The 23,803-nt window shown below is 44.6% G+C and overlaps 2 protein-coding genes across 9 annotated transcripts in view; one reads left to right on the forward strand and one right to left on the reverse strand.

Moving 5' to 3' along the window:
• The window catches only part of Numa1 (nuclear mitotic apparatus protein 1), a 79,197-nt gene extending 78,741 nt beyond the window's left edge, over positions 1-456 (reverse strand). For 2 of the 3 annotated variants that reach the window (XM_052156296.1, XM_052156259.1), the window contains exon 1: positions 141-326. The gene's annotated coding sequence lies outside the window, so the exon portion shown is untranslated. The other variant, XM_052156279.1, reaches the window with a different exon arrangement.
• A 99-nt stretch (positions 457-555) lies between these two features.
• Lrrc51 (leucine rich repeat containing 51) lies at positions 556-23,217 on the forward strand. 6 transcript variants are annotated; one of them, XM_052156587.1, is made up of 6 exons: positions 557-711; positions 12,858-12,920; positions 13,643-13,780; positions 20,252-20,457; positions 22,346-22,494; positions 22,764-23,217. In XM_052156587.1, the coding sequence occupies exons 3-6, from the start codon at positions 13,699-13,701 to the stop codon at positions 22,903-22,905; spliced, it is 579 nt and encodes a 192-aa protein (XP_052012547.1). In that variant the 5' UTR covers positions 557-711; positions 12,858-12,920; positions 13,643-13,698; the 3' UTR covers positions 22,906-23,217. The 6 variants fall into 6 exon arrangements, with proteins under 6 accessions (XP_052012559.1, XP_052012528.1, XP_052012547.1 ...); XM_052156577.1 differs by having other exon boundaries at positions 557-697; positions 12,838-12,920; XM_052156557.1 differs by having other exon boundaries at positions 557-697.
• Positions 23,218-23,803: the final 586 nt, after the last annotated feature.

Raw genomic sequence — 23,803 nt, forward strand, 5'->3', positions numbered from 1 at the left:
CACCTGGCGTAACAGGACCCTCAGGTACAATTCTTTGAATATTTTACAACCCCCAAGACGTCCTGCGATCCTCAGCCACAATTCCACTAACAAGCCCCCAAACAAACCCACCCCCTCGAACATTGCGGGCTCCCACAAACCTGGCCCCCTGCAGGTTCTCCTTTCACCCTCGGTTACGAAGGAGACCTTTCTCTCGCATCGGCGTGGTCAGCAGCACCCCATCTAGGCCTAGCCATCCCCTGAGAGCACCCAGGCCGCACGCCAGCCCAGGGCCCGTGCCGGTTACCAGGCCGCGCGTTGCTCCGCCACGAGCCCGCCGGACCACACCTCACCTCAAGTTGTTTCTCGCACGGTGAAGACACAATTAGTTTAAACTATGATCCCGCCCCCTCTCGCCGCCCTCTCATTGGCCCCAGTAGGCTGTTGTTTGCCGGGCACTCCGGTGGACCCGGGAAAAGGAAGTACAAGAGCCACCGTAAAGGGAAAAGGGGGTAATACTACTTCCGGATCCCGAACTTGCTTTGAACTACAAATCCCAGCAAACACCGCGGCTTTGGCGTCCAGCCCTGATGAACTACAAGTTCCGGGCCGCACCACGAGCACGTTCAACTGAGCCGTCTAGGGCGTGGTGACTAAGGTAGTTGCTATGGGGTTGCGCTGAGTAACTCTTCAGGTAGTGAGACGCTGAAGCCGGAGGGTAAGCCACTGAGGGTGAGTTGGGTGGGAGAACGGGAAAACTTCTAGCACACTAGAGCTCTCTGAAAGGGGAGGAACTCCACAAATAGAATAAGAACTTTCCCAAACGGGGACCTGAGATTCTCCCCAAACCCTCATTCCTCTTCACAAGTGAACACAGCACTCGAGATAATGCGGGACTATAGATATCCTACCAATACATATATTGGTGCTTAGGAGCGCCTCAGCGCAAAATGGCGCTTTCCAGTACGGGTACTTCAAGTCCCAGACGCGGGGAAATCAGAAACGCCCTCGGGCATGGTGTTGGTTTTCCTCAGAAGAACCAGGACTTGCTTGACAGGGCACATCAGAGTAATCGCGGTCCTTGATTTCTGGAGATGTAGAAAATGGCACGGGGCTTTAAAGACCCCCCCTCCCTTTTTTACTCTTCCAAGCAAGACCCTTTTCAAGGAATCACCAGATTCCTCATATCCACACATGTGTGAGTGTTGTATGTAAATTAGCCTCTTCTTCCTACACACCTGCCTGATCAGCTTCTGGAAGCTACAATTTAGATATTCATTTCTTCCACATTTCTAAAAAAAAAAAAAAAAGATTTAGTACATTTAGTAACTTATCAAGTTTTTTTACAGCCTCTCTTTTTCTTTTAAATCAACTCTATGAATCAATGATATTTATCTCCATTTCACAGATCGAAAAACTGAAACCCAGAGATAAGTGACTTGCCCAAGGCCACTATTGATAATGCTAGAAGTAGGTTCTAGTTCTTTAAGATCAAACCATTTAGCTTGAACTGGCTGCATCTATAGCTTGTACTTGTCCCAAGAATTATGTTAAACTGTCCGAGGGAAAATAAACCTGTATGACCATCCTGAGGTCAACATGAATCAGTTTCAAATCCATACTTGAAATTATTAATGAAGAAAGGAAACTAGAGACTGAAAGAAATGGGAATCAAACATGTTTAAACAAAGCAAGAGACAGCTGACAGGACTCCTGAGGTCTGAAGCTGCCGAGATTCACTGGCCCGTGGTACACTTACTGTTTTGAAGTTCTTCTGAGCTGTCTTGTTTCCAGCCTCACTATACCCTCCTCTTAGGGCTCATCCATAGCCACACCTTTATTTGCCACCTGCATGTCTCCAACCAAGACTTCATCTCTCAAGTTCCAGATCTGTATAACCAGTCCTGGCCTTGACATCTCCTTCAGGATATATTTGAGACATGTCAAGTTAAGTATTTCTCTATGTGCTCCGGTCCTCTCTACCTATCCTGGGTCTCACCCAGTATTCACACAATGTATGCAAGTCAGGTCCCCAAGTATCATCCTTAATAACTCTTCCACTGCTAATGTAGTCCATTTAATACCTAATTGTCTTTTTCTTGATGCAAATTTCATACATGCACATGTTTTGATTAAATCTACCTTCCCTCATTCCTTCACCTCCAAAGGTGGTAACCTCAACCTCATGTTAGGCCCCTAAATGTCTTTAAAATAAACAAAACAAACAAACAAAACTCACAGAGATCCACTTTTTGCTTCTGCCTCCCCAAGTACTGGGATTAAAGAAGTACACCACAACACCAAATTAAATCTCCTCTTCCTCCTCCTCCTTTTTTTAGACAAGTGTCTCTGTGTGTGGCCCTGGCTGCCCTGGAATTCCCTCTGTAGACCAGGCTGGCTCAAACTCACCAATGTGGGTGCTAGGAACTGCACTCAGGCCCTTTGCAAGAGCACCAAGTGGTCTCGGCTGAGCCATCTCTCTATCTCCCTCTGTGTTTTGTTGTGTTTTGTTTTTCTTTTAAAGATAATGGTCTACCTTTGCATCCAGGCTGTAATTTGTGCTTATCCTGCCTCTGACTCCTAATTACAAATAATTTGTATTCAGGTCTAGCTACCATCCTATCCTTCCTGCATTCCCTTCCAGATACTTCCGCATACTCCAACCAAAATAATTTTTTTTTTTTTTGGTTTTTTGGATTTGGTTTTTTCGAGACAGGGTTTCTCTGTATAGCCCTGGCTGTCCTGGAACTCACTATGTAGACCAGGCTGGCCTCGAACTCAGAAATCCGCCTGCCTCTGCTTCCCAGAGTGCTGGGATTACAGGTGTGTGCCACCACTGCCCGGCTCCAAAATAATTTTTTTTGGGGGGGGGGTGTTGGTTTTTTCGAGACAGGGTTTCTCTGTGTAGCCCTGGCTGTCCTGGAACTCACTCTGTAGACCAGGCTGGCCTCTAACTCAGAAATTCGCCTGCCTCTGCCTCCCAGAGTGCTGGGATTACAGGCATGCGCCACCACCGCCCGGCTCAAAATAATTTTTTTATAATGAAAATCTGTTCTTGTACACTCTCCTTCTCTGAAATTCAGTATATACCCTGTAGCTTCCTTCTGCTATTAGAATAAAGAAACATGTCAGGGCAGCCTCTGCCACATCTCCAGCCTGTACTCTAACCATACATACTCCTTTTATCTGTTCTAGTTTATATCACTTTAAGGTCTTCCAAATTTCTGAGCACACACTAGAACAGTCACCATGGAGACATGGCCTTTGCCCACACCTTGAAACACTTGTCTTTTTGTGGGGAGTGGGTGGTGAAAGCGAAGCCATCTGCTAAGTATCTTCAGACTCAGCTACATCCCAAGCCCATGGAATGCTCATCCTTTCTCCTGTTATTGCACTTCCTGCCTATACTGATCCTTCGGGTCTCTCAGTCACTTCTTCAGAAATGACCAGGTCAGACCCCTCAAGTTTAGTGCCTCGTGTCCTTCTCTATCATTTATTCGGTTGTAGCAGTCAGGTGGTAAGTGTACTATGACATCCAACCATGAGACAAACATGGTTCCTGACCTGCTGGAGTTTCTGGTCAGGTCTGGTCTGGTTAGAGTGTTCTCAGTGCTACCATGGCAATAAGGATAGTGTATGAGGAGAGCCAAGTAGAAAGATTCCAGAGCCAGATTTGGGTATGAAGAAACATTTCTCAGAAAAGTTCAAACTGGAGCTGGCTCCAAAAGTATGGATAAAGTACTACAATCCAAGCAGATCAGTCTGGAAAGGGGAACTTTCAGAAAGGCAGGCCCATGAGACGGGAGACCTGGCTATGAGGTGCTGGAGTTGGCTCATTGCAGAATTAGTGAAGATGGAAGTCCACAGGCAGGAGCCAAGTTACCCTTGGGGTTTTCTTTAGCAACTGGGGATGGGATCTTCCAGAAAATGTTGGCTATGTAGCCAATTTTATGTCATCCTTTGAATTTTTTTCCCTCCTCCTGCAGCCCAGAGACAGAGCCGTCTTTAAGCTAGGCTGTCTGTCTCCTATCAGCTCTCCTCATCTGACCATTGCTCCAAACCTCCTGTACCATCACGTCAAAACATGCTTAAGAAAGGGCAGAAACTGACTAGCAATAAAACAGTTTCAAATTCTTAGTAATTCTCCAAACTGAAAAATTTTTGTCAACATATTGTTAAATGAATAATAAAGTTAAAAATATCAGGGCTGGAGACATGTCTCAGTGGTTAAGAGCTCTGACTGCTCTTCCAGAGGACCTGAGTTCAAATCCCAGCAACTACATGGTGGCTCACAACCATCTGTAACAAGATCTGACTCCCTCTTCTGGAGTGTCTGAAAACAGCTACAGTGTACTTACATATAATAGATAAATCTTTTAAAAAAATTTAAAAAATCATGTATTCTATGTATCACTTAGCAGCTATTTAAAAAGTTAAGAGGAATATACAGGAATTTGAAAAGACAAAAAAATAATTGATTTACAAAGAAATATCCAAGGTTTATTAATGTCTTTTACATGTATTCTAGGAAATACCAAATTCTTCATGGAAATTAAGACTTTGTTCCATTTGCTTCTACATGTTTTTTTAAAAATATCATTTATTTAATGTATATGAGTGCACTGTAGCTGTCTTCAAACACACCAGAAGAGGGCATTGGATCCCATTATAGATGATTATGAGTCACCATGTGATTGCTGGGAATTAAACTCAGGACCTCTGGAATAGCAGTCAATGCTCCTAACTGCTGAGCCATCTCTCCAGGTCTGCTTATACATCATCATGTTGTTTTACTTGATGTCAGCTATCATATTACCAGCTACAGTTTTTTTGTTTTGTTTTGTTTTTGTTTTTCTGAGACAGGGTTTGTATGTGTAGCCCTGGCTTTCCTGGAACTTCCTCTGTAGATCAGGCTGGCCTCAAATTCAGAGACCCGCCTGCCACTGCCTACCGAGTGCTGGAATTAAAGGTGGGTGCCCCATTGCCAGCAACATGTACATTTTTATTTAAAAAAAAAAAAGTTTTGAAAAGAAAACTACCTATCATTGGTCTGATCAGTGAGTCCGCCTGGTGAGATGAGCACTATGGAGAGACACTACCTAGAAGAGCCACTGAGAAAGCGCCTGAGCTGCCTGAGCGCAGCAGCAGGGGTGAGGAAGGTGGCCTTCTGGCCAGCTGGGAGGCTGATGTTCTTCCTGACACATTTAAGCCATTATTTATTCCTTCTTTTCTTTAATCACTCCATTTATCCGTCGAAACACAAGTCTAACTTTCTGTCCCTGTCTTGAAGTTTACAGGAGAAAACAGAAACTAAAGAAATTAGTACAGAGGACTGAAGGTGTAATTCAGTTCCTAGAGTAGACGTCCTGGCATGTGCAGGGCCCCTAACACAGAGTAAAGTACTAACAGTGTGGCTACTTCCATGTACCGAGCATCTGCTCCACGCCATGCAACAGCTCTTCAGGTAGGATTCATCTGCATTTCACAAGTATTTATTATCACAACAGATGGATAATAAAGTTGTGTCCAAAGTGCAACTGAGGAATGGGTCAGTTAGCTGTTGCTGTGTATTGGACCATCCAAAACCACAGTGGCTTCAGACAATAAGTATTTATTCTTCCTTTGATAACTCTGAGGTACCTGGATGGTTCTTATTTTGGCTGGTTCATTTGTGGGTTAGGTGACCTCCCAGTCTTGGCATTGGGAGTTAGCTGACTGTGGACTAGTCGAAGCCTGCCTCAGCTTAAGTCATTGCCTCATTTTTTTTTCTGGTCTATTTTTTTTAATTAGATATTTTCTTATTTACATTTCAAATGTTATCCCCTTTCCTCATTTCCCCTCTGAAAACCCCCCATCCCATCCTCCATCCCCCCTCCCCCTGCTCACCAACTCACCCACTCCTGCTTCCCTGGCCTGGTATTCCCCTACACTGGGGCATTGAGCCTTCACAGAACCAAGGGCCTCTCCTCCCATTGATGCCTGAAAAGGCTATCCTCTGCTACGCATACTGCTGGAGCCATGGGTCCCTCCATGTGTTGTTCTCTTTGTTGGTGGTTTAGTCCCTGGGAGCTCTGGAGTGGAGGGTCTGGTTGGTTCACATTGTTCCTGCCCCTAAGGGGCTGCAAACTCCTTCAGCTCCATGGGTCCTTTCTTTTTCATTTCTTTTTTTTTTTTTCTTTTGAGACAGGGTTTCTCTGTCCTGGAACTCACTCTGTAGACCAGGCTGGCCCTTGAACTCAGAAATCCGCCTGCCTCTGCCTCCCAAGCTCTGGGATTAAAGGCGTGCGCTACCACTGCCCGGCATGGGTCCTTTCTTTAGTTCCTCTTGGGGACTCTGAGCTCAGTTCAATGGTTGGGTGAGAGCATCCACTTCTGTATTTGTCAGGCACTGGCAGAACCTCTCAGGAGACAGCTATATCAGGTTCCTGTCAGCAAGCACTTGTTGGCATCCACAATAAGGTCTGAGTTTGATGACTGTATATGGGATGGATCCCCAGGTGGGGCAGACTCTGGATGGCCTTTCCTTCTGTCTCTGCTCCACACTTTGTCTTTGTATCTCCTCCAATGGGTATTTTGTTTCCCCTTCTAAGAAGGACCGAAGTATGCACACTTTGTGGTCTTCCTTCTTGAGCTTCATGTGATCTGTGAATTGTATCTTAGATATTCCAAGCCTCATTTTCAATGACCTCTCCCACCAGCATATGTCTGACATCCCTTCAGCACTCCAGACAGTTCTCACAGCACTGGCAGAGAGCAAGAGGGCAAGCCTTCCTATAAAGCTTCTATTTCCTAGGCTGGAAATGTAGCTCAGTGCTAGAATACTTGCCTAGCAGTTAAAGGACTCCTGAGTTCCATTCCCCATGCCCCAAATAAAACAGAACCTGAAATCTTCTGTTTTCTTCATTTTATCAGCATTTCACTGGCTGGTTCAAATGCTGACTGAACTCAGCATCAGAATATAAAATATAGTGCAGAGGAAAAGTGCACAGGAGAGACCATGAATATCATTGATTCTTGCCAGATATAATACCTAAATTAATAAATTAAAATCATCTGTTTTCTCTGAAAAAGAGATTTTTTTTTTTTACAAAGCCAAGTGGTGACACCTGTAATCCTCGCACTTAGGCAGTAGAAGCAGAAAGGATCAGGAATTCAAATCATCCTTGGCCACCTGGTAGGTTCCAGGCCAGCCAAAGCTATGAGAACCTGTTTCAAAATGGAGGTTGTATAGCTGTCAAGATGACTCAGTGGTTAAGTGTATGTACTACTGAAGAGAACCCGAGTTTAGTGCCTAGCACCTACACTAGGTGACTCACAACAATCTATAATGTAGCTCCAGGAGAAGCTGATGCTGCCTTCTGGCATCTCTGGGTATCTTCATACAGATACATACACATAACTTAAATATACATATATAATTTAAAATATATATTAAACACACACATATACATATGTAAATTTTCAAGACTGTATATAAGAAGGTACATAGGGCTGGAGAGATGGCTCAGCAGTTAAAGCACTGAGCACTGTCTGCTCTTCCACAGGACCCAGGGTCAGTTCTCAGTACCCATGAGGTAGCTCAATCCATTTATGACTCCAGTTCCACAACATCTGGCAATCCCCTGATCTCCATAGGCACCAAACACTAGGCACATTTATGGTATACATACAATTAGGCAAAATACTCATAAAATAAATGTAAAACTATGTTTTAAATCTGAAAGGGTACTTTAGGGACTGGAAACAGTTTGGTTGGTAAAGTACTTGCTCTGCAAGCATAAGGAACTGAGTTCACAAGACATGGTGGTCCACGCTTGTAATCCCAGCACTGGGGAGTCAGAGGCAGTCGGAGATCTGGCTAGTCAGCTTAGCCTGCCTGGCAAGTTCTAGGCCATTAATAGACCATTTCCCAAGAACGGTGGAACAAGTGGATGGCAACTGAGGAACGACCCCCAAGGTTCTCCTCATCCATTCACATCAGTATGGATACACATAGCCACATTTATAAACACACAGAAAGGAACACCTAAATCACAGCACTTGGTTCCAGGAGGAGGAGCTCTGTGAGTTCAAAGCAGCCTGGTCTACATGAGCAAGTTTCAGACCAGGCAGGACTATATAGGGACTCTGTCTTTACAGCGAAACAAATGGGCTGGAGAGATTGCTCAGCGGTTAAGAACACTGACTGCTCTTCTGAAGATCCTGAGTTCAATTCCCAGCAACCACATGGTGTCCCTCTTCTGGGGTGTCTGAATACAGCTACAGCGTACTTACATAATAAATAAATAAATAAATAAATAAATAAATAACAAAAAGCAGCAGGGCATGGTGGTTCAATCCTTTAATCCCAACACTTAGGAAGCAAAGCAAAGAAGGCAGAAGTGGAAATAGTGGTACAGGCCCAGGTCTACTAGGGCTGAGTGGTGAAACAAGATATTCATTTATTAGGCAACTGTAAGTTGGAACTGGCTACAGATTGCTCTGCCACAATCAATAGAAGGCCAGCAGGCCTCTCTGTGTTCCTGACAGGATTCTTTTATTTGTTCTCTGTCTTCATTCCTTTTGGTCATGCACAGGGCAGCAGGCACTTGCAGAATTGAATTGGTATCTTACTGGGAATGAGGTGTGGAATGAAACAGCTGGAGCTGGGAGCCAGTTGTTAGACATTGTTAGAATAGCTCAGGGTCAACTGCCCAAACAGAAATTGGAGTGTTGGGCAGCTTCTCATGCCCTAAGGGCCTCTAATAAGCCAAGTTCCTTGAATGGTGGTGAATGAGGTACAGTGCTAGCTATAACAAGCAGAATCACCCACCATATCAGAGCTCTATTTGCAGTCTTCTGCAAAAGTTTGATTAGAAGTTGGTGCTACACAAAATCATTTCTGCACTAAAGTTTTAGTCACCAAAGAACAGTAAAACCTTCTTTGGAGTTTTAAAATACATGTTCAGTGATACAGAACTCAGGCTCCAAGCCAGGGCTTAGTCTGAGGATAAGGATTCAATCCCAAAGGCATCAAACCTATTCTAGGAAAATGGGATGTCCTGGTTCACTCCCATAATCTCAGCACTTGGGAAGTGGAAGCAAGAGACTTAGAAGTCCAAGGTTAACATTAGCTACACAAGGGGTTTGAGACCAGCTGAGATACATGGGATCTTGTCTCAAAAAACAAAAATAGGGACTTTAAAGATTGTTCAGCAGTCAGGAGCACTGGGTATTCATTCTTTCAGGGGACCCAGGCTCAATTCCCAGCACCAACATGATGGATTACAACAGTCTATAACTCCAGTCCCCAGGGATCTGACCTTTGGCTTCTATAGGCAGCAGACATAAATGGTGCACAAATATACAAACAGGCAAAACAGCCATATACATACTTTTTTAAAAATAAATAAATAAATAAATAAATAAATAAATAAATAAATAAATAAATATGGGTACTATACTAGGTTGTGCTTCTGCCTGGGATAGGTTCCTCTAGTTTTACAAAAGAAGACTGTGGAGGTTGCAGATGTGACTCAATACCAGAGCTTGCCTGCCTGGTATGTGCAGTGGGTATACATTCAATCCCTAACACCACAGGATATAATATGATGATGATGATGTTATTGAATGCCTATAGATTTTCCTAAACCAAAAGGACACTAAGTTACTCTGGCATGGGTGAGTAAACATGCCAGTCAGGGCAGTGAGGACCTCTACTATGTTGCCCATGTGTTCCTTCAAGCTTGACTGTGTTGCCCAGAGGGTCTTCATCTCTGCTGCTATAAGCTGTGATTATTTTTTGTTTTCTTGTTTTTATCTTGAGTTACAGTTTTATATAGGACAGTGGTCACTTCAAACTTGCTCTGTAACTGAGAGTGATTTTGAACTCTTGATCTTTCTGCTTCCACCTCCCAAGTACTTGGATTACAAATGTAAGCCACCATAGCCACTTTGATTTCTAGAAAGGATCTCACTATGTAGCCCAGGTTGGCCCTGAACTTGAGCTCTTGTCTTAGCCTTCCTTCCAAGTAGGAGGGAGAGCACTATGCCCAGCACTATGTCCTTTTTTTTTTTTTTTTTTTTGGTGGGGGGAGATGTAGAGACAGGGTTTCTCTATATAGCCCTGGCTATCCTGGAACTCAATCTGTAGACCAGGCTGACCTCAAACTCAGAAATCCACCTGCCGCTGCCTTCCAAGTGCTGGGATTAAAGGCGTGTGCTACCACTGCTCAGCTAAGATCTTCCTTCTTAATCATGACTTTTGTAAATGTCTTCTCTCACTCCTCCTTGGCTTTCTTTTCCCATGATGGTCTGTCTCCAGACATGGAAATTTAAACTCTCAAACAGAGTTCAACATCTCCTTTTTGTTGTTGTTCTTGTTCCGTTTTGTTTGCTTGCTTGCTTGATTGTTTTGTTCTAAGATAGGATCTTTCTATGAAGTCCTGGAAATTGCTATGTATACTAGGCTATTCTTGAGCTCAGATTTGGCCACTAGTCTCAGGCTTCAACTCAAGTTCTATGTCTCCATCAATTTACCACAGTTTTCTGTAGACTTGGTATCTAAAATATTCAGGTATTTCTAAGGAACTATCAATGTCCATGGGGACTATCAAATGTGTGTCAGAATTCAGATACTGTGTGACTCAGGCTGACACTTCCCCAAAGGTTATTGTTGAAGAGTCTCATGTAGCCCAGTCTGCCCTCAAACTCACTGTGGAGCTAGGGTGACCGTGACTCCTGGTGGTCCTGTCTCTACTTCCTAAATGCTGTTTCGGGCATGTGCCACTCTGTTCAGGAAGACTGCTACTTCTTCCTTGGTTTTTCTCTGTGTAGCCCTGGTTATCTAGGAATTCTCTTTGTAGACCAGGCTAGCCTTGAATTCACATACATCCACCTGCCTCTGCTTCCCAAGTGCTGGGACTAAAGGCATGCAATCCCATGGCTGGCTCAAGATACTCCTATTTTATTCCTCCAAACCTGATAAAGTCTGTCCTTTCATATTGTGATGGTTTGTATATGCGTAGCCCAGGGAGTGGCACTATTTGGAGGTGTGGCCTTGTTGGAGTAGGTGTGGCCTTATTGGAGTAGGTGTGGCCTTATTGGAGTAGGTGTGGCCTTGTTGGAATATGTGCATCACTGTGGGTGTGGGCTTTAGGACCTTTGTCCTAGCTTCCTAGAAGCTAGTCTTCTAGCAGCCTTCAGGTAAGGATGTAGAACTCTCAGCTTCTCCTGTACCATGCCTGCCTGGATGCTGCTTTGCTCTTGCCCTCATGATAACGGACTGAACCTCTGAACCTGTAAGCCTGACCCAATTAAATGCTGTCCTTTATAAGACTTGCCTCAGTCATGGTGTCTGTTCACAGCAGTAAAACCCTAACTCAGACACATATATTAAATTACCAAGAAAGGAATTTATTTGCACTGCATTTATTAAGTCTAAACTGAAACCAGGTCCTTTCCTTCCTGAGTTTTATTGTTGTTGAGATAGGATTTCATTATATATATAACCCAGGCAGGCCTTGACTTTATAGTCCTCCTGCCTCAGCCTCCTGTGTTTGTTCACCAGCCACCCAGCATTCCCAACTATGTGTTTGCATTCTCAACTGTCCTTCATTTCTTGTTGCTTGTTTTTGACATGGTGTCTGGCTGGCCTCAAACTCACAATCCTCCGGCCTTAGTGTCCCAAGTTCTAGTACTACAGATGTGCCTCCTAGCTTTGGCTTCTTACAAAATGTATTTGAATAGTGCTTGCCAATTTCATTGTCTCTGCATATGGATTAATTTCTTCTTTTGACTCCTATGATTAATGAGGGTTACATATCCCAAGGTTTCCCTTTGTGCTTTGGTTGCCAGGAATATAACTAAGTCCTGAGGTCCCTGATACATTTACTCTTTTAACCTAGTTTCTGACCTCCCCCACTTTTGTGGGTGATGGTCGTTTTTAGAAAAAAGGCTTCCTCTGTGTAGCCCTGGCTGTCCTGGAACTTGCTTTGTAGACCAGGCTGGCTTTGAACTTGAAGATCAGCCTGCCTTTATTTTCTGAGTGCTGGGATTAAAAGCATGTGTCTGGCTTTCATCTTCCATTTTTAATTTTCTGAATCAGCATTGTCCAGTTGGTGGCCATTAGTCATGCATGACAGTTAAGCACCGACTCAACAGGCGGCTAATCCATCTTGGGGCAGGCTCTAAAACAGCTCAGTAATTCCTAGTACTTATTACATGTTAAATATTTTGAATATGCTGAGTTAGTATATTAGGATTAATTTCACCCATTTCATTTTATTGCAATTATAGCTCTGAGAATTATCTATCTATTTGCTTCTTTGTGTGTGTGGACTGGTTTATGGCGGTCATGAGACAGTCTTAAGGAGTTGACTTTCTCCTATTTTATTTCAGGGATCAAATCAGGTGCGGCCTTCTCATTATCCCACATAGCTCCTAAAATCTTGAAACTATGTATCTAAAAAATCATAGTGAGGCCTGCTTTTGTGACTTGCATTCTCTCTTTTGGACAGCACTGCCCTCCAAAGCATCCTGCTCTGAGTGTGTTATTGAGTGTGTTATAGCTGTAAACCTCATCCTTGGGGAAGCAAGGAAATAGAGAAGTGGCCACATTGGGTAGAGTGAAAGGGGCTCTAGCCTAGAGACACATCTTGTTTGCCTTTGCTTGTTTATACGATTTCCCCCACACACAACACAAGCAGCCCTTCGTAGAGTTTCTCAGCTCTCTTCCTCCCAGGTGAGTAGTGTTCCACAGCTCTTCCTAGTCTCCAGGAAAAACCTGTTCTCACTTTTCCCTATCACAATGGAAAGGATTGGATAAGACATATCACACATTACAAATGACTGATAACTTTGTGTTCACCTCTCTCTGAGGGATGTTTCCATTTTAACAGGGAACAATCCCTGAACCCAAAGGAATGAATCCCTTATGATGGCGTTTCAGGCCTCAGTGACAGGTGAGTGAGGGTAGACTCTGGTTTTCTGTTTATGCATATTGTTACACCCAAACTGTGACTAGAAGTAGAGTTTTCAGGTGAAAAGGGCTGCTAGACAAGCTGCACAAACAAGGTTGTGTCAGAAAGTGAAGGGCCCTCAGATACCAACCAGGTCCAGGGAAGGTCTTCAAGGGTTTGTCAAGCAATAAAATAGTGCAGGTGATGTCAACAGAGACTAGCAGCAGGCAGTCTCTATGGTAACTATTGTGGAGTGGCAAGCGTGTTCTCAGAGTAGGATTCTGGAGACTATGACTGCTGTCCACAACTGACTCGGCTTAACTCTGGGCAAGTCCTTTACCCCTTGGGTCTCAATTTCTTCATCTGGAAAATAGAAATGGGCACTGTAGGCATGTGTGATGGTACATACCCATAATTCCAACACTCAGGAGGCTGAGGAAGGTAGATCATTAATTTGAGGTTAGCCTGGGTTACATTAGACCCTATGTCAATAAAACAAGACAAAACCTCTCCTAAAATATGGGTGCTCTATCAAATGAGTTCAAAGTGTTGTGAAGTGGCTCTGAGAAGTAAGACGAATACTATAAGTGAAAACACCATTCCTTTAACATGGAAATCAGATAGGCAGGCCTAGAGATCTAGAGAGTAGGAAGCAGTGTGGAGGGCTGTGGGACTCCTGAGGTAGACATTCCATATCTGGAACGTTGATTCTTCTCTGTCTCCAGGCTGAAGCCAGACTCCCAGGGCCCATGCTTCCACCTGATGAATGATGGCCTGAACTATGAGCAAACGGGACTACATGAACACTTCGGTGCAGGAGCCTCCTCTTGACTACTCCTTCAAAAGCATCCAACTGATCCAAGGTCGGCAGAGCACAGCGCTCAACTCAGCATGGCACCAGGGTGCACGGTGCCAAGAAAAAGAATCCTTAGGTCTTTTTAAAAGGCCTACTCAGGCTGGGCAGTGGTGGTGCACACCTGTAATCCCAGCACTCTAGGAGGCAGAGGCAGGCGGATTTCTGAGTTCGAGGCCAGCCTGGTCTACAGAGTGAGTTCCAGGACAGCCAGGGCTATACAGAGAAACCCTGTCTTGAAAAAAAAGCAAATCCAAAAAAACCAAATTAAAAAAAAAAAAAAGCCTACTCAGCCGGGCAGTGGTGGCACATGCCTGTAATCCCAGCACATGGAAGGCAGAGGCAGAGGAGGGCCTCAGAGAGTTCAAGGCCTACAAAGTGAGCTCCAGGACAGCCAGAGCTATACACAGAGAAACCCTGTCTCGAAAAACAAAACAAGCAAAAAGCCTAAACAGATTTTTTCCTAACTTCTTGCTGGCTTTGAAGGAAGGAGAGGGTGGAGTAAGGTTTTTGTTGTTGTTTTACTGGGTTAAGGAGTGAATGCAAGGCCTCTGACATGCAGGACAAATGTTTTACACCTGAGCTTCATGCTCAGCCTTGAGATTAAAAAATATGCATAGTTTAACTTTATGTGTATGGGTGTTTTACCTGCATGTATATCTGCGCTCCTTGTGTGCCTGGTGCAGGCAGAGGCCAGAAGTGGGTATTAAACCCCTGAGCCTGGAGTTAGATGGCTGTGAGCCTCCATCCGGTGGGGAATTCAGCCAGGTCCTTTGAAAAGCAGCCAGTGCTCTTTAACTGTACCACGATCCCTTCCAGATTCCATGAAATTTTTCTTTTTAAATTTCTTTTAGATTTATGTGTACAGATGTTTTACCTGAATGTACATGTATGTGTATATACATCACCTGCATGCCTAGTGCCCATGGAAGTCAGAAGAAGGCTTCAGCTTCCTTAGAAATAGAGTTAGGGGGGATTGTGAGCCACCATGTGGGTACTGAAATCAAACCCTGGTCTTCTGTGAGAGTAACAAGTGCTCTTAACCACTGGGCCTTCCCTCCCCCACAGACCCCAGTTTTTCAAAGTAGCAAATATAGAAGGATCCAGGGGTCTCTTATGGTAGTTGACCCATCTTCAGAAAAAGCCAGGCTATAGCCAAAAGTTCGTGAAGAATACTGAGAAATCATTCAGTCAGACAAACGTCGTAGTCTTCTGTTTTTATCTTGAAGAGACTACTAAGAAAACACAGCTTGTCCATATTCCACTGTGTTGGCAGAAGCCTGTCTCTTGTCTAGGAACACAAGCCTGCTCTGCTCATTGGTAAAACCTGAGAGATGTTTTAGCAACAGACTGGCCTATTTCCAGTTAAAATTTGACAAATTTCTTCAACCACTCCATACATACCAAATTTATCCAATCACCACCATCACTCACTGTTGTTCCAGCCCTGCCCACATGCAATCTCAATTTACTATTCACTGTCTTCCTAAATAGGCAGCTAACCCCTTTCATGGGGCATATGAAAGCTCTCATAGTACCATATGCTCAGGGAGCAGGCAGTTTTGCCACCCACCCCTGCCTTTGTTTAGTGACCTCATAGAACACACGTACAACTCACTAACCTAGAACTATGAACTGGTTTTAGCTTTGTCAGTCAGCCACCCATTAGCTCCCAGTGTTTCCACTGGACTTTGGCTTCTACTTCAGTTAGTATTCACTACACTGGCAATTCATGTCTGTATCCCCAGCACATACTTACCTACCATGATCTTTGTTGTGTTCTATATTACTTCTGACTGACAGACTACAGAGTTCACAAAGGTTTTAGTTTTAATAATAGCTTTGTGCAAGAAAGCAAAGGTGATTTGGGGTGGAGTGTAATCGCTCCTCCCATAGCACAGGAATTTTCAATGTTCAATGGGAAGGTCTGACTCTGCTCTTTGTGGACTCCTCCAGATGACGGAGATGCTAGTCAGCTCTTCCCAAGGTACCTGTACATCACAAATAGAACCTGCAGATGTCACATACTCAGCCAGTGGTGCAGGACTTACTGAGCTCCTGATGATATGTAGTTATATACATATATGTGAAAACACATACATCAGGCAATTGTACTCCTTGCTAAGTCTCTTAAGTGGGGGTAGAGGGACAGACATAGCAAACCAAGCCTTTTCAGTTCCCCAGAGCTTCAACAGCACTTAGGAGGTAAAGGAAGGACAGAGTTGGGGTCCTTGGCACATTATTTGCTAAATTAATCAAGATGGATCACAGATCTGAGACATGTAATTTGTGCTACCTGGTTAAGCAGAAGCTCTGGGCATGTCACCAGACATAGGCTTACCTATGCACAACCAGTACCTTCTGATCCATTCACAGACTGAGTATTAAGAAGGTTTCCCATGGCCAGGCCGTGGTGGCGCATGCCTGTAATCCCAGCACTCTGGGAGGCAGAGGCAGGTGGATTTCTGAGTTCAAGGCCAGCCTGGTCTACAGAGTGAGCTCCAGGACAGCCAGGGCTACACAGAGAAACCCTGTCTCAAAAAAACCAAATCCAAAAAAAAAAAAAAAACCAAAGGTTTCCCATGTACAATCCTTTCCATCATGGAAATGGACAGATATAACTAAAAGTTCTTCAGAGTGTCTTCTGGATGTGGAAAAAGTTATATGGCAACACTTCAGAAGTTAGAGGATCAAGACTTCTCTGAGATGCCCTGAAGTTAGTGCTCCTCCCCCAATGTGGTCCAGCCAGACTACTCTGAACTAGGAACCTTTTAACATATGCTCAAGTAATGTGCTACCTTGGTGTAGCCTGAGGGAACAGATATTTACAGAAACCTTAGATACCCTTTTTAGTAAGGTAATAGGCGCTCAGGCCGCCTCATATTATAGACAACTGTATCTAGTGGCTCGCTTACAACTTAGGACTGGAGTTTGTATGAGACAGGCCCCCCCCTAAGCTTCTGCATCATCAGAACATGGGCTGATATTCTACAGAACATGTGGAGTTATTCTGACATTTTTATTCATCTAAGTCAAACCATTTGAACGTGTTTGGAAGGTGTGAGGAGGAGACATGATTTGGAGCCTACTCATGGTCAGAAAGAAGTACTCTGCCCCATTGTCCTTACACCACCGCACTCAGGCCTCAACCTTGGGTCCTGTTCATTCCAAGACTAAAGAAGTGAGCCACCTGGTGGATGCTGTCTGACCTGCAGCTGAGAAAAAGTTGTAAACCAGATGGTGGCTAGATTTTGTAAAAGTGCTTTGTCCCTTCAGGCCACTTAAGTCTTTGGTAAAGGCTTAGAGGCAGTAGAGAAAATGGAACCACTTGAATTAAACTATGGTCTGGTTCTGGGTCTCCCACAAATGCCAGCTTGGGCAGAGCCCACCCACCCTCATTAGGAACCTCATTTGAAGAACACAGCAGGGGAGAGGTGTATTTTCTCTGTACACTCCTTTTCCAGCGTGGGTGGCCAGGCTACCTGCTTGCACTTCCTGTTCATTTTCACTCTAATCCAGCTTCTGCCCTCAAGCCTTTACACAGTTACCAGCTACTTCTGACCTGCCAGAATTACTGTTAAGTCCTTGTCTTTCCTGGAACTTACTCTCTATATACTATACACTCTCCAAACACGTTTAAACTATTCTCAGGAGTTTGAGGGATGGCTTAGCACTGGCTAAGTAAGCACTGGCTGCTCTCCCAAAGAACCTAGTTTTGATCTTCAGCCCTCCCATGGCTCACAACCATCTGGAATTCTAGTTCTCAGGGATCTGACAACCTCGTCTGGCCTCACTAGGCATGCCAAACATATATGTAGGCAAAACACCATATGCATAACATTTTAATTAAAATAAGTAAAACCATTCTGTCTTGTATCTTCCTGTTCTTAATATTATTAACTAACTTTTTAAATGGCTTCCACTTCCTCCCTGAGGAACTGCTGGTGTACTTAATAATAGAAACCTTGTACTAAAAGTTTGTAAGGGGCCGAAGAGATGGCTCAGCAGTTAAGAGCACTGACTGCTCTTTTGAAAGTCCTGAGTTCAAATCGTAGCAACCACATGGTATCTCACAACCATCTGTAATGAGATCTGACACCCTCTTCTGGTGTGTCTGAAGACAGCTACAGTGTACTTAATATGATAATAAATAAATCTTTGGGCTGGATTGAGTGACAACGGATTGAGCAGAGGTCCTGAGCTCAATTCCCAGCAACCACATGATGGCTCACAACCATCTATCTGTACAGCCACAGTGTATTCATATACATAAAAGAACAAATAAATAAATCTTAAAAAAATAGTTTGCAAGGTTGTCTTCTCAGCTTTAGACCTTCATTCTTGCCTACCTGCCTAGCTGGCATCTCTTGCCTTTTTATACAGCAGGAACTTCTAGCACACCAAACCCAAGCTTGAATTCATCACTTTTCCAGTTCAATTTTCCCAAAATTCTTTATCACCTAAAGGGCCTGAACAAAAGCTAGGTACCACTCTAATTAGCCTTCTGCCTTTACATTCTGGCAGCCAAATCATAACTGCTATATCTAATTATAATTGCTATGTTTGTTGTTTCATGCTAACTAGACAACATCTTTGAATTTTATGTACCTCCTAAATCCAGTCTACATAGAAGCTTCTAAGTCACTTTTCAAGTGAAAAGCTAATTGTCTGTTTTAAAGATTTATTTTATGTATATGAGTACACTGTAGCTGTCTTCAGACACCAAAAGAGGGCATTAGATCCCATTACAGATGGTTGTGAGCCACCATGTGGTTGCTGGGAATTAAACTCAGGATCTCTGGAAGAGCAGTCAGTGTTCTTAACCACTGAGCCATCTCTCCAGCCCCTAATTGTCTGTTTTAAACACTCCAATAACTTCCCATTTCCTACAGGATAAAGCCCTACATCTTAGTCTAGCATTTGGGAGTAAGGACTGGCTCCTGTCTGGTTTTTTTTTTTTTTTTTTTTCTTTTTTTCCCAAGACAGGGTTTCTCTGCATAGGCCTGGCTGTCCTGGAACTCACTCTGTAGACCAGGCTGGCCTCGAACTCAGAGATCCGCCTGCCTCTGCCTCCCAGAGTGCTGGGATTACAGGCGTGTGCCACCACCGCCCGGCTCTGTCTGGTTTTTCTACGTGTGCTCTTGTGCATGGTTCCAGTGGACGTGGACGCACGTCTCCATCCCGCTCTCCCCTTGTGCCTTTACTCATGTTCTCATCCTTTCTCCCTCTTTGCCTGGTTAATATCTCCAATCTACCAAGTTCAGCTCAGACTCACCTTCCCTGTACTCTCAGTGCACCAAGACCTTTTCCTTGCCAAAACATTAACACTATTGCCAGTTGCCAGTTTGTTTCCATCCTGCCCACAGGAATTCCTGAGACACACATCTGTCTGCTTCCTCCCTGCCCTATTGCTCATCCAGAGCCTGCACATACTCTCTCATTGCTTACTATTTTGTATCTACTTCCTTCCACAGCTTGTCATTAATGAAGACAATGAATGTGTAGCACTGATGTGACTCTATCAACTATACTAGAATAGTATTTTGCATTTTGTGATATTATCTTGGCTTACCCCCAACAACTCGGATTCTTTTTTTGAGGGGGGGTTGGATTTGGTTTTTTCGAGACAGGGTTTCTCTGTATAGCCCTGGCTGTCCTGGAACTCACTCTGTAGACCAGGCTGGCCTCGAACTCAGAAATCTGACTGCCTCTGCCTCCCAGAGTGCTGGGATTACAGACATGCAATACCACTGCCCGGCTCAGATTCTTATATAAAATGGAAAATGATCTACTCCACTCACAGACCCCAATAATGCAAGGGACATGAGAAGACCATTTAACCTAAAATTCTTTGGCCTATTCTAAACTTACCCTGATCTTTGGAGCTTGAGAAAGGGATGGTCTCACTAGACGCTAGTGCTCCTGCACGGCCAAGCCTTCAAAGTAGCACCTGTACGTTCATCCTCTCAGCTCTTCCTCACCACCCCCAAAGCCAGCAAAGTAAGGATGATGACCACAAGCCTTGGGCTGGAGAAATGACTTGGAGGTTAAGAGCACTTGTTGCGCCGGGCGGTGGTGGCGCAACAGCACCTGTAATCCCAGCACTCTTGGAGGCAAAGGCAGGTGGATTTCTGAGTTCGAGGCCAGCCTGGTCTCCAGAGTGAGTTCCAGGACAGTCAGGGCTACACAGAGAAACCCTGTCTCAAAAAATACCAAAAAAAGAAAAAAAAAAAAGAAAAAAGAAAAAAAGGACAAAAAAAAAAAAAGAGCACTTGTTGCACCTACATAGTACTCAAGTTCAATTCCTAGTATCCACATAGTGGCTCACAACCACCCCTAACTGCAGTTCTAGGAGATCTCACACCCTCTTCTGCAGACACCAGGCATGCACATGGTATATATATACACATAGGCAAAGTACTCATACAAATAAAATATATAAAAAAAAAAAATAAACCCAAGTCTCATTTTGTCATCATAGATCTGGTAAGCGAGGAGCCGAGGACAGGGCTACGACCGGTCAAGCACTCAAAATCAGGAAAGTCCCTGACTCAGTCCCTGTGGCTCAACAACAATGTCCTCAACGATCTCAAAGACTTCAGCCAGGTGGTCTCACAGCTTCTGCAGCATCCAGAGAATCTGGCCTGGATCGACCTCTCCTTCAATGACCTGACTACCATTGACCCTGTGAGTTCCTAGCCCCGATGGACATCCAGGGGCAGCTTGAAGCCAGTGTCCTGCTCACAGCCCTTCCCTTATCAAAGAAGCAGAGGCAGTGTGTTGCAGTTCAAAGGGCATAGTTGTAGAGACACATAGATATGAGCACAAATTTTGAGTTATCCTGTCTTCTCACTGACAGCAAGGCATCTAACTTTATTGGGTTTGGAGACAGGGTCTCATTATGTATCTCTGGTTGGCCTGGAATTTACTATATAGACCAGGCTGCTCTTAAGAGATCCACCTCCCTCTGCCTCCCAAGTCTCATAAGCTACTTTCTTAAAACTTTTGGCCTTCCTATGAATGGGGATCATAATGGTTTTATAAGGATTAAGTGAAAATCTAAGAGAACCACCTTGCCTATCAGTGGCTGAAGCAAAACTATAGCAGTCATCATTAGGCACTTAACTGTGTCCTGTGCTGTGCTCTACTGAGAAACTCATCAGTTGCTTTCTGTGAACTCTAAGGGGTTTAAGATTTTTTTTATTTTATTTATATGAGTACATTGTAGCTGTCTTCAGACACACCAGAAGAGGGCATCAGATCCGATTATAGATGGTTGTGAGCCACCATGTGATTGCTGGAAATTGAACTCAGGACCTTTGGAAGAGCAGTCAGTGCTCTTAACCACTGAGCCTTCTCACCAGCCCCCAATATCTAAGTTTTAAAACATAGTTTGGCCAAGTATGTTGGTACTTGCTCCTAATTTGAGCACTTGGAAGGTAGAGGTAGGAAGATAAGTTTAAGGTCATCCTCAGCTACATAATGAGCTTGAGGCTAGCCTGGATTGCATGAGAAAAGAGGAGAAGGAAAAGAAGTTAGGAAAGGAAGCAAAGAAATTCTAGAAAAAGGAAAGATCTTTGCTCAAGATCCCAATTGGCAGGAGAAAGATTTGAGGCACGACTTGGAGACTGTTCCCTGTGATATAAAATGATATGAACTCAAGAAGGATCTTCAAACATATGTGCTAAGCAGAGCCGATACTCCCTTGCAGATGGAATCTTAGGTCATCTCAGTTGGAAAGGCCTTAAGGGGCAAGTAAGACTCAAGGAGAGCTGACACCTGACACCTGATCAGTCTACTAAAAAGCACTTAAAAGGTTAATTTACTCTCGTGTGCGCGCATGTACGTGTGTGTGTGTGTGTGTGTGTGTGTGTGTGTGCGCGCGCGCGCGCGCGCACGCGCGCACGTGAGAAAGAGAGAGAGCGCTCAGCAGTTAAGACAATTGTTGCTCTTGCAGAGGACCTAGTAGGTTCAGTTCCCAGCACATACATGGTGGTTCACGACCACCATCAGGTTCCTGAGGTGAGAATGAGAACATTCATGGAAGCAAACACCGATACACATAAAATAAGGGCTATGAAGATGGCTAAGCAGTTAGGAGCACTTGCTGCCCTTCCAATTCCCATCACCCACATGATGGCTCACAATTATCTGTAACTCCAGTTTCATGGGGGGGGGGGGGGCGGGTTTCCAATGGCCTCTGCAAGTACTAGACATACATGCTGTATACATTCATAAATACATGCATGTAGGCAAAATATACATATAAAAATGTTTTGTTTTGTTTTTTAAGACAGGGTTTCTCTTTGCAGCCCTGGCTATCCTGTTAACTCCCTTTGCAGACTAGGTGGGCCTTAAACTCATGTATCCACCTGTCCCAATTGGTACCACATCCTACTAAAAAAACAGTAATTTTTTAAAAGTATCAAAAGCGTATTAGAGTCCCATAGAATGGCTATGAGGGCTGGAGAGGGAAGCCAAGTTGTTCTCCAAACTTTGCTTTCTCACCAGACAGTCCGTGCTGCGCAGAGATCCAGTCTTTGTCCAGCCTGACTTTTGGTTTCTACCCTAACAGGTCCTAACAACATTCTTCAACCTAAGTGTCCTCTACCTTCATGGCAACGGCATCCATCGCCTAGGGGAGGTGAATAAACTAGCTGTTCTCCCTCGTCTCCGGAGCCTGACCCTCCATGGGAACCCCATAGAGGAAGAAAAGGGGTATAGGTAAGTACCTGGATCTAAGGTCCAGAGGAGTTTCCCTGAGGAACAAGGGGAGAGAAGACAAGAAGTTGAAGACCATTCTTCTGCCACACCTGACCACAGGACGTACCAGACCTCTAAGTATGCCCTTGCTCTCAGAATGAACCTAGTCCTCCCAAAACATCATCAAGCTCCCTCCATTCCTTGCTGTCCAGAGAGGCAGCAGCAACCGGAAGTGGGGGTGGGGGAGTTCTATTGTAGGGGGTGGCCCCCAGCCCGAGTCTTCCCCACAGGCAGTACGTGCTGTGCAACCTGCCCCGTATCACCACGTTTGACTTCAGTGGAGTCACCAAGGCCGACCGCAGCACAGCAGAAGTCTGGAAACGTATGAACATCAAGCCCAAGAAGGTCCGGGTCAAGCAGGATGTCCTCTGAGACTCACAGGACCCCAGCACACCTAACGCCCTGAGGATGGCCAGCGCGGTTGACAATAAATGACTTGAGCTGTTGAACAGATTATAAATCACCTGCACCTTGTTCAGATGCTCGCCACACCCAGCGACTACTAGTAAAACTTCACAGTAAAGGCAAAAGCCTGCTTGTCGGCTCAGGACTCAGGAGCCAGGTTCTGCCATGCAGGAAACTTTTCTGTCCTCTCTGGGCCCCCTTTGAACTCTTTAGTATTTGTGAGATATCCTGGGAATGGAGTTGATGAGCAATTCCTAAAATCTTTTTTTTTTTTCCAAAGATTCTAACTCTGGGGCCCAAAGTGGCCTTGAACCTGTAGCAATCCTGTTGCTTCAGTCTCCTGAGTGCTGGTATTTGAGAAATAAGCTACCATGCCTTACAGAGTACCAAGGTGTGTGGAGCTGCCTGCAGCCTCCAGAGTAGGAACCACAGTCAGCTGTGATCTGTTTCTAGCAGAGTGGGGCAGCTTCACACTCAGGCCGTGACTCTGGTCAAGCTCTCATTTCCCAGCTCTCAGGAGAATGAGTTCGAGGCCAGCCTCAGCTATGTAAAGTTCAAGGCCAACCAGGGCTCCATAGTGAGACCCTGTCTCAACAGGACGAAAATAATCATTTCTTGAAAAGACCAACAGACCCCTAGGGGCATTGTGTAAGCCACCTGAGGCAGGGTCCCCAACAGTCACAGCCGCCTCATATTCAAATCTGTACAGCTCTGACGATGTTATCATGGATGGAGAAGGGACAATGAATAAATACCCATCCTACTGGGGTTATCCCACACTACGTCATCTAAAACCTGGGAACCCTGAACTTTAATCTCCCGATTCCCCTTTAATGCTGGTGACATTCCTCGCCATTTCACTTGC

This window comes from Apodemus sylvaticus, chromosome 1, assembly GCF_947179515.1.
Source record: "Apodemus sylvaticus chromosome 1, mApoSyl1.1, whole genome shotgun sequence".
Classification (NCBI taxonomy): domain Eukaryota; kingdom Metazoa; phylum Chordata; class Mammalia; order Rodentia; family Muridae; genus Apodemus; species Apodemus sylvaticus.

Excerpts from the sequence above, each read along its gene's own strand:
- Lrrc51 (XM_052156599.1), top strand. The coding sequence starts at position 13,699 with ATGAGCAAACGGGACTACATGAACACTTCGGTGCAGGAGCCTCCTCTT. Across the intron at positions 13,781-20,251 it reads AAGCATCCAACTGATCCAAG|ATCTGGTAAGCGAGGAGCCG; the intron begins GTCGGCAGAGCA and ends TTGTCATCATAG. Across the intron at positions 20,458-22,345 it reads ACCTGACTACCATTGACCCT|GTCCTAACAACATTCTTCAA; the intron begins GTGAGTTCCTAG and ends CTACCCTAACAG.